At 58.7% G+C, this 12,258-nt stretch overlaps 1 protein-coding gene across 1 annotated transcript in view; it reads right to left on the reverse strand.

The window, feature by feature from the left end:
- Nucleotides 1–3,054: 3,054 nt before the first annotated feature.
- Nucleotides 3,055–12,258, reverse strand: part of LOC100091485 (coronin-7-like) — a 121,227-nt gene continuing 112,023 nt past the window's right edge. Inside the window, exons 15-28 of the mRNA XM_029054024.2 lie at nt 11,958–12,087; nt 11,374–11,549; nt 10,842–10,950; nt 9,491–9,577; nt 9,205–9,347; nt 8,976–9,080; nt 8,757–8,842; nt 8,400–8,541; nt 8,114–8,203; nt 5,919–6,035; nt 5,309–5,444; nt 4,409–4,500; nt 3,977–4,063; nt 3,055–3,838 (exon numbers count right to left, since the gene is read on the reverse strand). Coding sequence (XP_028909857.1) covers nt 3,833–3,838; nt 3,977–4,063; nt 4,409–4,500; nt 5,309–5,444; nt 5,919–6,035; nt 8,114–8,203; nt 8,400–8,541; nt 8,757–8,842; nt 8,976–9,080; nt 9,205–9,347; nt 9,491–9,577; nt 10,842–10,950; nt 11,374–11,549; nt 11,958–12,087 — 1,506 coding nt within the window. The 3' untranslated portion in view covers nt 3,055–3,832. The remainder of the gene's footprint in view (nt 3,839–3,976; nt 4,064–4,408; nt 4,501–5,308; nt 5,445–5,918; nt 6,036–8,113; nt 8,204–8,399; nt 8,542–8,756; nt 8,843–8,975; nt 9,081–9,204; nt 9,348–9,490; nt 9,578–10,841; nt 10,951–11,373; nt 11,550–11,957; nt 12,088–12,258) is intronic.

A 12,258-nucleotide genomic window follows, 5' to 3' on the forward strand; every position in this document is an offset into this window, starting at 1 on the left:
CCAACGAGAGGGAGGGGACGGGCCGGAGGGGCGCTTCCGCCGCGCCGCCTCGGACAGGGCGCCCCCTGCCGGGAGGAGGGCGCAGCGTCCTCCCCTTGACTTGAGCGCCCCCTGCCGGGCAGTGGGAGGGCAACGCCGAGCCCGGGAAGTCGTCGTCGTCCCCCTCATTGAACCCTCTCTCTCCTATTCATTCATTTTTATTATTTCCACCCTGGATTGGATGATTGATTGATTGATTGATTTGTATTTATTGAGCGCTTACTGCGCCCCCTGCCGGGAAGTAGGAGAGCAGCGCCGGGCCCGGGAAGTCCCCCCGACCCGACTGAGCCCTCTCTCCTATTTATTCATTCATTTTTATTATTTCCACCCTGGATTGGATGATTGATTGATTGATTCATTTGTATTTATTGAGCGCTTACTGCGCCCCCTACCGGGCAGTAGGAGAGCAGCGCCGAAGCCGGGAAGTTCCCCCCGGCCCAATTGAGCCTTCTCTCTCTCCTATTCATTCATTTTTATTATTTCCACCATGGATTGGATGATTGATTGATTCATTCATTTGTATTTATTGAGCGCTTAATAATGATGTTGGTATTTGTTAAGCGCTTACTATGTGCAGAGCACTGTTCTAAGCGCTGGGGGAGATACAGGGTCATCAGGTTGTCCCACGTGAGGCTCACAGTTAATCTCCATTTTACAGATGAGGGAACTGAGGCCCAGAGAAGTGGAGTGACTCGCCCACAGTCACACAGCTGACAAGTGGCAGAGCCGGGATTCGAACCCATGAACTCTGACTCCCAAGCCCGGGCTCTTTCCACTGAGCCACGCTGTACTGCGCCCAGTCGGGAAGTAGGAGAGCAGTGCCGGGCCCGGCAAGTCTCCCCCCACCCCCGCGATTCATTCATTTATTATTACTTTTATTATTTCCACCATGGATTAAATGATTGACTTATTCATTCATTCATTCAACTGTATTTATTGCTGCATGGCCCGAGCGCATCTCTTCATTCATTCAATGGTAATTATTATTATTTAATATAATAATAATAACAATAATAATGTTGGTATTTGTTAAGCACTTACTATGTGCCGAGCACTGTTCTAAGCGCTGGGGTAGACACAGGGGAATCAGGTTGTCCCACGTGGGGCTCACAGTCTTTATCCTCATTTTACAGATGAGGGAACTGAGGCCCAGAGAAGTGAAGGGACTTGCCCACAGTCACACAGCTGACAAGTGGCCGAGCTGGGATTAGAACCCATGACCTCTGACTCCAAAGCCCGTGCTCTTTCCACTGAGCCACAGGTGAATGAATGAATTTATTGAGCGCTTACTATGTGCAGAGTACTGTAGTAAGTCTTCGGAATGTAGAGTTTGGCAACAGATAGAGACAGCCCCTCTCCCTTCCCCTCAGCACTGTGCTCATTTGTATATATTTTTATTACCCTATTTATTTTATTAATGAGGTGTACATCCCCTTGATTCTATTTATCGTCATTATGTTGTCTTGTTTTTGTCCGTTTCCCCCGATTAGACTGTGAGCCCGTCATTGGGCTGGGATGGTCTCTATCTGTTGCCTAATTGTCCATTCCAAGCGCTTAGTACAGTGCTCTGCACAGAGTAAGCGCTCAATAAATACTATTGAATGAATTTATTGAGCTCTTACTGCGCCCCTGCCGGGCAGTAGGAGCTCAGCGCCGGGCCCTGGAAGTCCCCCCGGATTGAGCCCTCCCTCTCCTATTCATTCATTATTATTATTTTTATTATTTCCACCATGGATTAAATGATTGATTCATTTATTCATTCAATCGTATTTACTGAGCGCTTACTGTGTGCAGAGCACCGGACTAAGCACTTGGAATGTACGATTCGGCAACGGATGGTGACCGTCCCTGCCCAACAACGGGCTCACAGCCTAAAAGGGGGACAGACAGCAAAACGAAACAAGTAGTCAGGCAACAAAGCAAGTAGACACGCACTCTACACCTTACCGTGGCAGGAGAGTTTACGAGCACCGTTGAAGCTTGGGGCGATGCTACTGAGAGAAAGCCTGTCGTCGGGGTTATCCGTGATGGAAAGGGCTAAGCCGAAGCGTCAAAGTTGCCTCACCTGAGCTGGGCAGCAGTGGTATGGGAGGGTCAGAGGTGGATTATCAAAACGTTAACCAAAGACTGAAGTTTTTACTGCATGGAAGAAGACAATGGTAAACCATTTCCTTATTTTTTACCAAGAAAACACGATTCACACGCCAGAATGACGTGGAACACCTACTCCAGGAGGCCTTCCCAAACTAAGCCCCCCTTTTCCTCTGCTCCCCCGTCCCTCCCCACAGCACTTATGTATATATGCACATATTTCTAATTCTATGTATTTTTATTAATGTGTATATATCTATAATTCTGTTTATTCGCAATGATGCTACTGATGCCTGTTTACTTGTTTTGATGTCTGTCTCCCCCCTTCTAGACTGTGAGCCCGCTGTGAGCAGGGATTGTCTATACGTGTTGCTGAATTGTACTTCTCAAGCACTTAGTACAGTGCTCTGCACACAGTGAGCGCTCAGTAAATACGATTGAAAGAATGAATGAATGAATGAATGAATGAATGAATGAATGAATGAATGAATGAATGGGGCAGACCAGCAGCTAGATGGATGGAGATCACGACGATGGCCGAGGAGCCACTGGAAGGGCTGCAGATTTTGGTAGAGAAGGCTTTCCGGAGGACACGTATCCATTGTCGGACGTGACTCATTCATTCGTTCAATAGTATTTATTGAGTGCTATGTGCAGAGCACTGTATTAAGCGCTTGACTCGATGGTATTCAAGAAAGATCGGGCCCTCCCCACCCTCCGGTCCCCTAGCTGGAGGTCTACAGTCGTGGAGATGACCACTTCCCACGACATCCAAGGGAGGGAAGGCACACTTTAGAAGCGCCCAGCATTTGGGGGCCTTGAGCGGGATGGGATCAGTATCCAATCACCCTGGGCTAGGAGAGCTGTCCCTCCTCCTCAGTTTCCTGCTCAAGCCACAGGCTAAAGGAGCACAGGAGGCAGGGGTCTGCTTACAAAAGTTTAATGGCCGAGGTTTTGGGTGTGTACAAAAGCCTGTCGCCGGTGAGGCTCTTCTCCTCTTGACTCGGTTGGTCCCGCTGGCCCCCGCTCAGCCCCGGCCCTAGCCCAGACCCACCACCCCAACCAAGGGTGCTGGCTGGTCACGAGGCTGGGGAAACTGGTGATGGAAGTGGGGATCTGGGCTCTCCCCAACCTGGACAGTGGGAAAGGAGGTCTGAGGGGTAGTGGGGAAGTCTGAGCGGGAAGACCGGCCTGGAGCAAGCGGAAGGAGCTCTCGGCAAGGGAGAGGCAGCCAGGGGTCCCCAGAGGCTCCTTCAGTTCCAGCGAGCTTGCGACCTTCCGCCAGGCCCCGCCACGCAGAAGCCCAGAGAGGTTTAGCAGGGTAGCTCGGGCTTGCAAAGGTCATGGCTCAGGCGAGAGCAGGGCAGGAAACCAGCCGGTTTGGGGGGAGGGGGATTCCCAAGACACCAGACCCAAGGCATTTGGAGCAGTGGGGCTGGGGTCTTAGGAAGCCAGATAAGGGATGCAGGAATCGGGTCCCCTGGCAGCGTGAGGGTGCCAGCACCAACCCGCTGGGAGATGGGAAGGACCGGAGGGTGTCTGGGAAGCATCAGGTTGAGCCCCACTCCAAGGCAGGGCTGGGGGCCCGCCGGGAGTCAGAGGGGAATCTTCCAGTTCAACGATGAGGCTCAGAGCGGGCGGCAGCCGGACACTTGGGCAAGGAGGTAGCTGTGGGTTCAGGCGGGGCAGGCGGCAGGAAGGACTAGTCCTGGAAAGACAGACCCACGTGTCGGGGATGGGCGAAAGAGCAGGAAGCTGGGAGTCTGGTTCTCGGCTTGCGGCCTAGGCCCAAGGCCCGGGGGGGATGACCGCCGTGCCCCTCCCGCCTAGGGGCCCGGCTCCTTACCCATTCGTCTTCGTCCACTCCCTCAAAGGAGTCCTGTGGGAGCGGATCCTCCCGGTTTCCCAGCTTGGCCACCATGGCACTCAGCAGCTGGAGAAGACAGGGGTCAGAATGGGTGGTCACTGGTAGGACCCCCTCACCCTCCTGCTATTGGCAGGAGGCCGCACTACGTGCCCTGGAAAAGGGGAAGGAGGGGCGAGGCAGCAAGAGGGTACGGAAGGCCCAGGATCCCAGTGGACTCAGTGGGAAATCAGACCAAGGAGTCCTGCCCCCCGCTCACCCCCAACCTGGGGTCCTGGGGACGGGGATTTGGTGGGGGCAGGTGGAGAAGGCCCTGCTCAACAGAGCCCGGTTGCCACTACTCTGTTACCAGCCCCCTTCCGTGGTCCCATCTTAACCACCCCCGCCCCATTTGCCCGCCTGCCCAGGCCCCACCTCCTCCTTCTTCTGCTGGTCCGACTTCTCTTCCAGGTACACGGCCGACGGGGTGGCCCGCCGGGCCGGAGCCTCTCGGGGCGCCTGGCTTACTGTGGGTGGAGCCGGGGGGAGAGGGGATAGGGGTCAGGCGGCCCCCTGGCCAAGATGGCAAGGAGAAGCGTGGCGCCTTCCGGCGCCTGTCTGGTTCTGCGTCGAGGGGAGGAGGGACGGAGGGTGGGGGAAGCCGAGGGATGTCCGGGATGACCCAGGGCCCCCGGCGACGAAAGGGATGGCAGGTGAGCTGCCTCCCTGTTCCTTCAGTGCCACTTGTTAAATGCTTACGTGCCAGGCACTCTATCAAGCATTAGTCTAGATACAAGATAATCAGGTCGGACAGTCCCTGTCCCACATGGAGCTCGTAGTCCAAGTAGGAGGGAGAACAGGGATTGAATCCCCATTTTACAGATGAGGAAACTGAGGCCCAGAGACTTGCCCGAAGTCGCAAAGCAGGCAAGCGTCAGAGCCGGGATTAAAACCAGGTCCTCTGACTCGCGGGCCCGTGCTCTGTCCACTAGCCCGCACTGCCTCCTCCTTCAGGAGGTGCCCTGTAATGCCCAAGGGGAGCATGGGCGGCGGCAGCATGCCTGGAATGGGTGGGTGGGTGAGTGCATCTGCAAAGGATAGGGCCATCTTTCCCCTTTAACTAAGCAGTGGGTGCCCAGAGCCCAGAGATCAGGGGTCACCATCACAGGCTCCGGGATGCGCCCTCCTCGGCTCCTGGCCCACTCCTCCATGCTGAGACCCCTCCCAGCTACCTCTTCCAGCTGAGGATGTCAGTCGCCCCTTCCCCGGCCCCGGCCCCCAGCCGAGCCCCGGCTACCGGCCCGCCCCGGGCGCATCCGCCCATCTGTCCGTCACCTGGGGTCATGTCGGCGGGGCGGAGGCTGAGGCGGCGGTGCTGGCCGTTGGCGCCCCCCAGCCAGGCAGCCGCCGTGAGCACAGGCTCCCAGCTCACGGCCGTCTCGGGGAATACGTCGTCCTGGAAGAACTCTTTCTGCGGAGGGGAATGGGCCAGGGGTGGGCCGGGGCCGCGGCTGCCCCGGCGTGGGCTGCAAGTCTGGGGGCCCCACAACCCAGGAACCTCACCACCCAGGGTCACCACGGCCCAGGGACCCCACGGCCCAAGAACCCAACACCCAAGGGCTCCACGGCCCAGAAGCTCCACAAGGACCCCATAGCCCAGGGGCCCCAAACAGGACACGTGAGCCAAGCTGGGCCGTGAGGAGTCCAGCGGCATCTGGAGCTTTCGTCTTTCCACGGTGGCTGGAGAGGTCCGAGTCCCTTCCCCTCAGGCCCGGGGGCAGGTGGAGACGGGCGCTCAGGGCTCAGGCTGGGTGGGGGGCCAGAGAAGACCCTGCCTCCACTGGGACCCCCAAGCCTCTCAGAGCAGAAGAGGCTTGGCTCATCAGCTCTCTGTGGGGGATGGGGTGTGGGAGGAGTGGGGGGAAGGAAGGGTCATCCAGCTCACCCTGACCCTGGGGAGACGAAAGGCGATGGGCTCTATGGAGGTTTGACGCAGACGCAGGCCCCGGGCAAACTCCACCTCTCGCACCTCGCACTCTGTCTTGGGCAGGAAGACAAGGCCCTGTCCGTGAGCAAGAGGAGACAAGGTTAGAGTCACAGGCACCTCCTCAGACACCCCCATAGGCACCGTTGTGGGCACTGCCATGGGTACTGCCATGTGCATCCCCCCACGCATCACTGTAGGCACTTCCACGGGCATCACCAGAGACACTCCCTCAGACCCTACCATAGGCACCAGCACAGACACCACCCACAGGCCCCACTGTGGGCACTTCCACAGTCATGGCCACGGGCAATAGTAATAATAACTGTGGTGCTTCTAAGTGCTTATTATGTGCCGAGCACCGTACTGAGCGCTGGAGTGGATACCAGCAAATCGGGTTGGACGCAGTCCCTGTCTCACAAGGGGTTCACGGACACAAATGCCATCTAACAGATGAGCTAACTGAGGCACAGAGAATGAAGTGACTTGCCCAAGGTCACACAGCAGACAAGTGGGGGAGCAGGGTTTAGAACCTGTGACTTTCTAACTCCCAGGCCCACGCACTAATAATAATAATAATGTTGGTATTTGTTAAGCACTTACTATGTGCAGAGCACTGTTCTAAGCGCTGGGGTAGGTACAGGGTAATCAACTTGTCCCCCGTGAGGCTCACAGTCTTAATCCCCATTTTTACAGATGAGGTAACTGAGGCACAGAGAAGTTAAGGGACTTGCCCTCAGTCACACAGCTGACAAGTGGCAAAGCTGGGATTCGAACCCATGACCTCTGACTCCCAAGGCCGGGCTCTTTTCCACTGAGCCCCGCTGTTTCCTATGCCATGCTGTTTCACCACTGTGGGCACCAGGCAGGGTAACCGAGGCTGCCCAGTGGTCTCCGGGAGGGGCACTAGCACGCCCCCAACTCAGTCACCAGGTGTTTCTTGGGACCTCCAGGGCCGGTCCTGCCTCCACCTCCCTGGTCTCCTTTTCAGCAGGGCATTCCCCTGACTCCGAGTTCCCCTACCCGTTCCAGTGCCTCCACCCACGGCCAGTAGGGGACAGAGTCACCCAGTGTTTGTGCACCGCGGGCCCAGACCCAAAAGGCCGCAGGGCCGGAGGGCCATGCCAGCTGGCCACTGCACGGTCCGTGACGCCAGCCCTGACGGTGCAGAGATTCTGGACAGGCCTCCCGGGGATGCCAACAAGCAAGAGGGCACCTTAAGGGCCAGGCTGGCAGAGGAGGGCTTGGAGCCGGGGTTGGCGAGGACCACAGAACCAGGGTAGATGAGGGGCATGGGGTCAGGGAGGAGAATGAAGGGTAAGGGGCCAGGGAAGAGGATGAGGGGCATGAGTCCGGGAGGATGAGGGGCATGGGGCCAGGGAAGGTGAGGGTCATGGGGACAGGGCAGATGGGGGGATGGAGGAGGGGCATATGGCCAGGGCAGAGAATGAGGAGCACAGGACCAGGGTAGATGAGGGGCATGGGGCTAGGGTGGACGAAGGTCACAGGGACAGGGTGGATAAGGGGCATGGGGCTAGGGCAGATAGGTGCAAGGAGCCAGGGTGAGCGAGGGGCCCCAAGTTAGAGGCAGGTAAGGGGCATCATGGTGGGTGAGGGGCATGGGGCTAGAGTAGAAAGGGGCATGGGGCCGGGGTGGATGAGGGACACAAGGCTAAGGTGAGCGAGGGGCACGGGGTCAGAGGCAGGCAAGGGGCAGCAGGATGGATGATGATGATGATGATGGTATTTGTTTCGCGCTTACTACGTGCCAGGCACTGTTCTAAGCCCCGGGGTAGATACAAACAAACCAGGTCGGACACAGTCCCCGTCCGACATGGGGCTCACAGTCTTTATCCCCATTTTACAGATGAGGGAACCAAGGCACAGACAAGTTAAGTGACTGGCCCGAGGTCACACAGCAAACAAGTGGCGGAGCCGGGATTAGAACCCATGTCCTCTGACTCCCAAGCCCCTGCTTTTTCCACTAAGCCGCACTGCGTCTCATGAACACGTGAGGGGCACAGCGCTGGGGCAGATGAAGGGCACTGGCCAGGGGACACGGTGCTAAGGTGAGTGAGGGGCCTGGGGTAGGAGGCAGGCGAGGGGCATCGAAGTGGGTGAGGGGCCTAGGGCTGGGGCGGGAGCGGGGCACTTGCCTTGTGGGGGTCAGGAGAGGTGAAGCTGTTGCACTCCAGGAAGAAGGGTGCCTCGGGAAGCAGCTCGTACATAAAGACCCGTGTGTCGCCCTGCGTGGACAGGACAGTCAAGGCAGAACGGCTTCCGGGTCGGCGGTCCCCAGCCTAGTCCAGCCCAGCCCCAACCTAAATCCACATCCTAGTGTCATCCAAATCCCCTTTGGTCCCACCCCACCCCCTCTGGCCTTCGGCACCGGGCTTCTCCTGCTCCTCGTTCCCAGGGCCCCAGCCCTGGCCCCCAGCTGACCTTGCCGGTGAGAAGGACGAGGCCCGTGTCCGGGTCATAGCTGGGCAGCAGAGTTGAAGGTGCCACGTCGAGGCCCAGGACGGCCGAGGGACCCCCGGCCAGGGCCTCTGTCGTGTACAGGAGCAGCTGGCGGCCACTCCGACTGCAGCGGGGCGAGGGGCGGAGGACTGAGAAGGGGGTTGGGGCGGGCGGGGCGGGGCAGACTGGCAGTTGTTGCGGAGAGCTCAGAGTGGGTGAGGTTCTGACAAAACGGGTCGGGGCCAGGGTTCTGAGGGCTGGGGGGAGGCTTGGGTGAGGAGTGTCGGGAAGGAAGGGTCGAGGGGAAGCCGGGGAGAGAGGCTCCCAGGAAGCCCTTACCTGTCGAAGCCGGACACCAGCAGGCAACGGCCACTGCACACCCAGACCACACGGGCGCCGCGGCCACCCTCCGGACCTGGGCCCTCCTGCCAGAGAGGACGGTCCAGGAGCCTCAATCCAAGGGGGAGGCCCAGCCCGGCCCCAGGGCGGGGCCCGGGGGAGCAGAGTGCTCCTTTCCCCTCTCCCCCGCCGCAGCCCCCCGGCCTTATCCGCCCTCACCTGCAGCGGTTCGGGGCCGTTCCGGGGATCGTAGACCCGAACCTTCCCGTCCTTGCACACCGTGGCCAGCTGCCGCCCATCCGGACTCCAGGCTAGGCTGAAGATCTGAGGAGGCCGCACGTGGGCCCGGAGCCTGGATCCCAGTTGGCCCCGGCTTCGGCCACCTCCACCGCGGGCCGTTCCCGGACCCCCAGGGTCCCCTGGGTCCCGCCCTCACCCCGTCCCCTACCTGGTCGCGATGACCTTGCAGCCTCAGCTTCTCGGTCCCGGCCCGCAGGTCCCACAGCCGCACGCTCAGGTCGTAGGAGGAGGAGGCCAGTACGTCGGCCGCCAGAGGGTGGAAACGCAGGGAATAGATCTTCTCCGTGTGCCCTGGGCCAGGTGGAGGCAGGAAAGGAGCAGGTGGAGGGATCCCCGGGCCCTCCTGCCCCTATCTCGTCCTTGCCCCCACCCCGGCTCACACACCGGAACTCCATGCTTCCTCTGCCCGCCCCGCCCCCGAAACGCTGGCTTACCCAGAAGCAACGCCTCAGGCTTGGTCAGCACCTCCTGAAGACCTCCGGAGGGCACGCGCCACAGCCGGATCTTGGCATCCTCCCCGGCTGCGGAGAGGTGGGGGTGTCAACCTGAGTCTGACTGGTGCACCCCAAAATTCCCACTTTTTCCTCATTGCCAGCCCCCGTTCCCCACCCCGGAGCCCGGGAGTTGCCTGAGAGCGAGAAGGGGGCATTAAGCATTAACCAGGGACAATGTATTAGATTGCATACTCCTCCTTGCTAAACTCTATGCACACTGAGGGCAGGGATCGTGTCTATCAACCAATTCGACTGTACTCGTAGCCCATAAACCTCGTGAGGGACAGGATCTGGGCCCAATTCCCACCAGCGTATTCTTTCCCAGCGCTTAGTACAGTGCTTTGCACACAAAAATCGTTTCACAAATACTATTACTCCCCCTTCTACTACTATTAATAATTAATTATGGTATCTGTTAAGTGTGTATTTTGCATCAAGCACTGTTCTAAGCACTGGGGTCGATACTTGTGCTACATGGGACTCAGTCTAAGGAGAAGGGAGGATGGGTATTGAATCCCCATCTTTTACAGCTGAGGAAACCGAGGCACAGACAAGTTAAGTGACTTGCCCAAGGTCACACAGCAGATAAGTGGCGGAGCCGGGATTAGAACCCAGGTCAGCTGACACCCAGGTCCGTGCTCTTCCAACTATGCTCTGCTGCTTCCCACAAAGTCCCCTTTTAGTGCTATGATAGACACAAGATAAACAGGTCACACATAGTCTCTGCTCAACATGGGGCTCACAGTTTGCCAAGCGCTCAGTACAGTGCTCTGCACACAGAAAGTGCTCGATAAATACCACAGATTGACTGGGCCAGACCCATTTGGACGGCACTCTCCAAGGTGGTTAGCACAGCACCCGGCACCGAGTAAGAGTTCAAAGTACCACGGCCTAAATACACGGCTACCCAGGGAACTGGGCCGGGCCGAGGAAGAAAATCGACGGGCGGCTCTGGGAGAGGGCCAGGAGAAAGCTGACTCTGCTCAGAGGGCAGGAAGGGCCCATCTCCCCCTTTTTAAAAATTATATTTGATAAGTGCTTACTATGTGTCAAGCACTGCATTAGGCGCTGGGGTAGATACAAGCTAATCAGTTTGGACACAGTCCCTGTCCCACGTGGGCCCTTACAATCTTAATCCCCATTTTACAGATGAGGTAATTGGGGCTCAGAAAAGCTAAGTGACTTATTCAAGGTCACACTGAGTCAAGTGGCGGACCAGGCATTAGAACCTAGGTCCTTCTGACTCCGAGGCCCGTGCTCTAGCCACTAGGCCACGCCGCTTCTCCCTTACCGACAGCCAGGCGGTGCAGGTCGAAGGGGTCCCAGGCGAGGTCGGTGACCGGCACCCCATTCTCCAGGGTGGGTAGTGCGGTGTCGGGGAGTCGTCCCGGTTTCTGCAGCTGAAACCAATGTCAGGTACTTTACGCCCGACCCTTCCAGGCAGTGGGCACCCCGACTGCTTTCTCACCCAGCCCCGGGTAAGTTTGTGCCCAGGGCTCTGGGAGCTCCAGGGTTGAGGCGGGTGAGTGGGAGAGATTCCACCTGTCCTCCTAGCAAGGGTGGCTGCTTACCCAGCCCTGCCTCACCCACTCCCCTACCCCAGCCTGGGGACCACGGCCTAGCTCACCGTGGCCATCTCATCAGTCACACAACTGATACCAGCTGGGCACCTGGACCCATCCACCTCTGGAGGAAAGGGGCTAGAGGTGAACTCCTCGAAGGCAGGAATCCGGGACCACCCTGTTCCCCCCACCCCACATTCTTCTCCCGAGGTTCCGGAGGTGCCGCCCACCCGGCCGCTCACCCGCCTGTCCCCGGCCCACCTCTAGGACCGCGATCTGCCCTCCTGTGCCCAGCAGAGGCACGGCTACCCGCTGGCGGTTGGCACAGAAACCATCGCTCTCCCCTGGTGTGGTGAGGTTGAGCCCCTTGAGGTTGGTGATGTGGCTGTCTCGGTGTAGCACGATGCCCTGGGCGTGGCGGAACTTGGAGGTAGGACCTGGGGGTGGAGGCACAGAGCATTCTGCTGGCTTGGTTCTGAGGTGCCAGGCTTCCCTGCCCGCCCTGCCGTGCCCCGGCCTACCCATCCCCCACCCCATCTGTCTGGCCTTTCTTGGGAGCTGGCCCTTTCTCTGAACGCCCATCGCTGCCCATCCCATGTGACCAAGTCCACCATTACCAGGAGCGGAGGGATGGGGACTAGTGCCCAGAAAAGAGAGCAGGTAACCAGGCATGAGCCAGCTCAGAGCCTCTGGCCCAGTGCTGGCTGGGGGCCATCTCCTCCTTACCCCTCTCGGCGGTTTCGATCAAGAGCGTCCCCAGGGCCCTGAATCTGTCCCCGGGCCTTCCGGAGCAGAGCTGGGGTCAGGGACGTTCTGCCGGACCCTTCCCGGAGAGGTTCACTTACCCAGCAGACTCTGCAGTGACCTCTGGCTGGAGCTGGTGCCGAGGCCACTGGTGCTAGACAGCGAGGGGCCCGGGCTGGAGGGTGTGGACGGTGAGGTGAGCGAGCTGGGTGGGGAGGAGAGGCTGCTGCCCTGGGGAGGAGAGGAAGAAGCTCCCAGTGAGTCAGTGAGTGGGGGGATGAGAGGAGGCAATGTGGCCTCCTGCCTTAATCTAATTGTGCTATCTGTTAAGCACCTACTAGGTGCCAGCTGCTCTACTAAATGCTGGGGTGGATACAAGCAAATCAGGCTGGACACTGACCC

Source organism: Ornithorhynchus anatinus, chromosome 2 (genome assembly GCF_004115215.2).
Source record: "Ornithorhynchus anatinus isolate Pmale09 chromosome 2, mOrnAna1.pri.v4, whole genome shotgun sequence".
NCBI lineage: Eukaryota > Metazoa > Chordata > Mammalia > Monotremata > Ornithorhynchidae > Ornithorhynchus > Ornithorhynchus anatinus.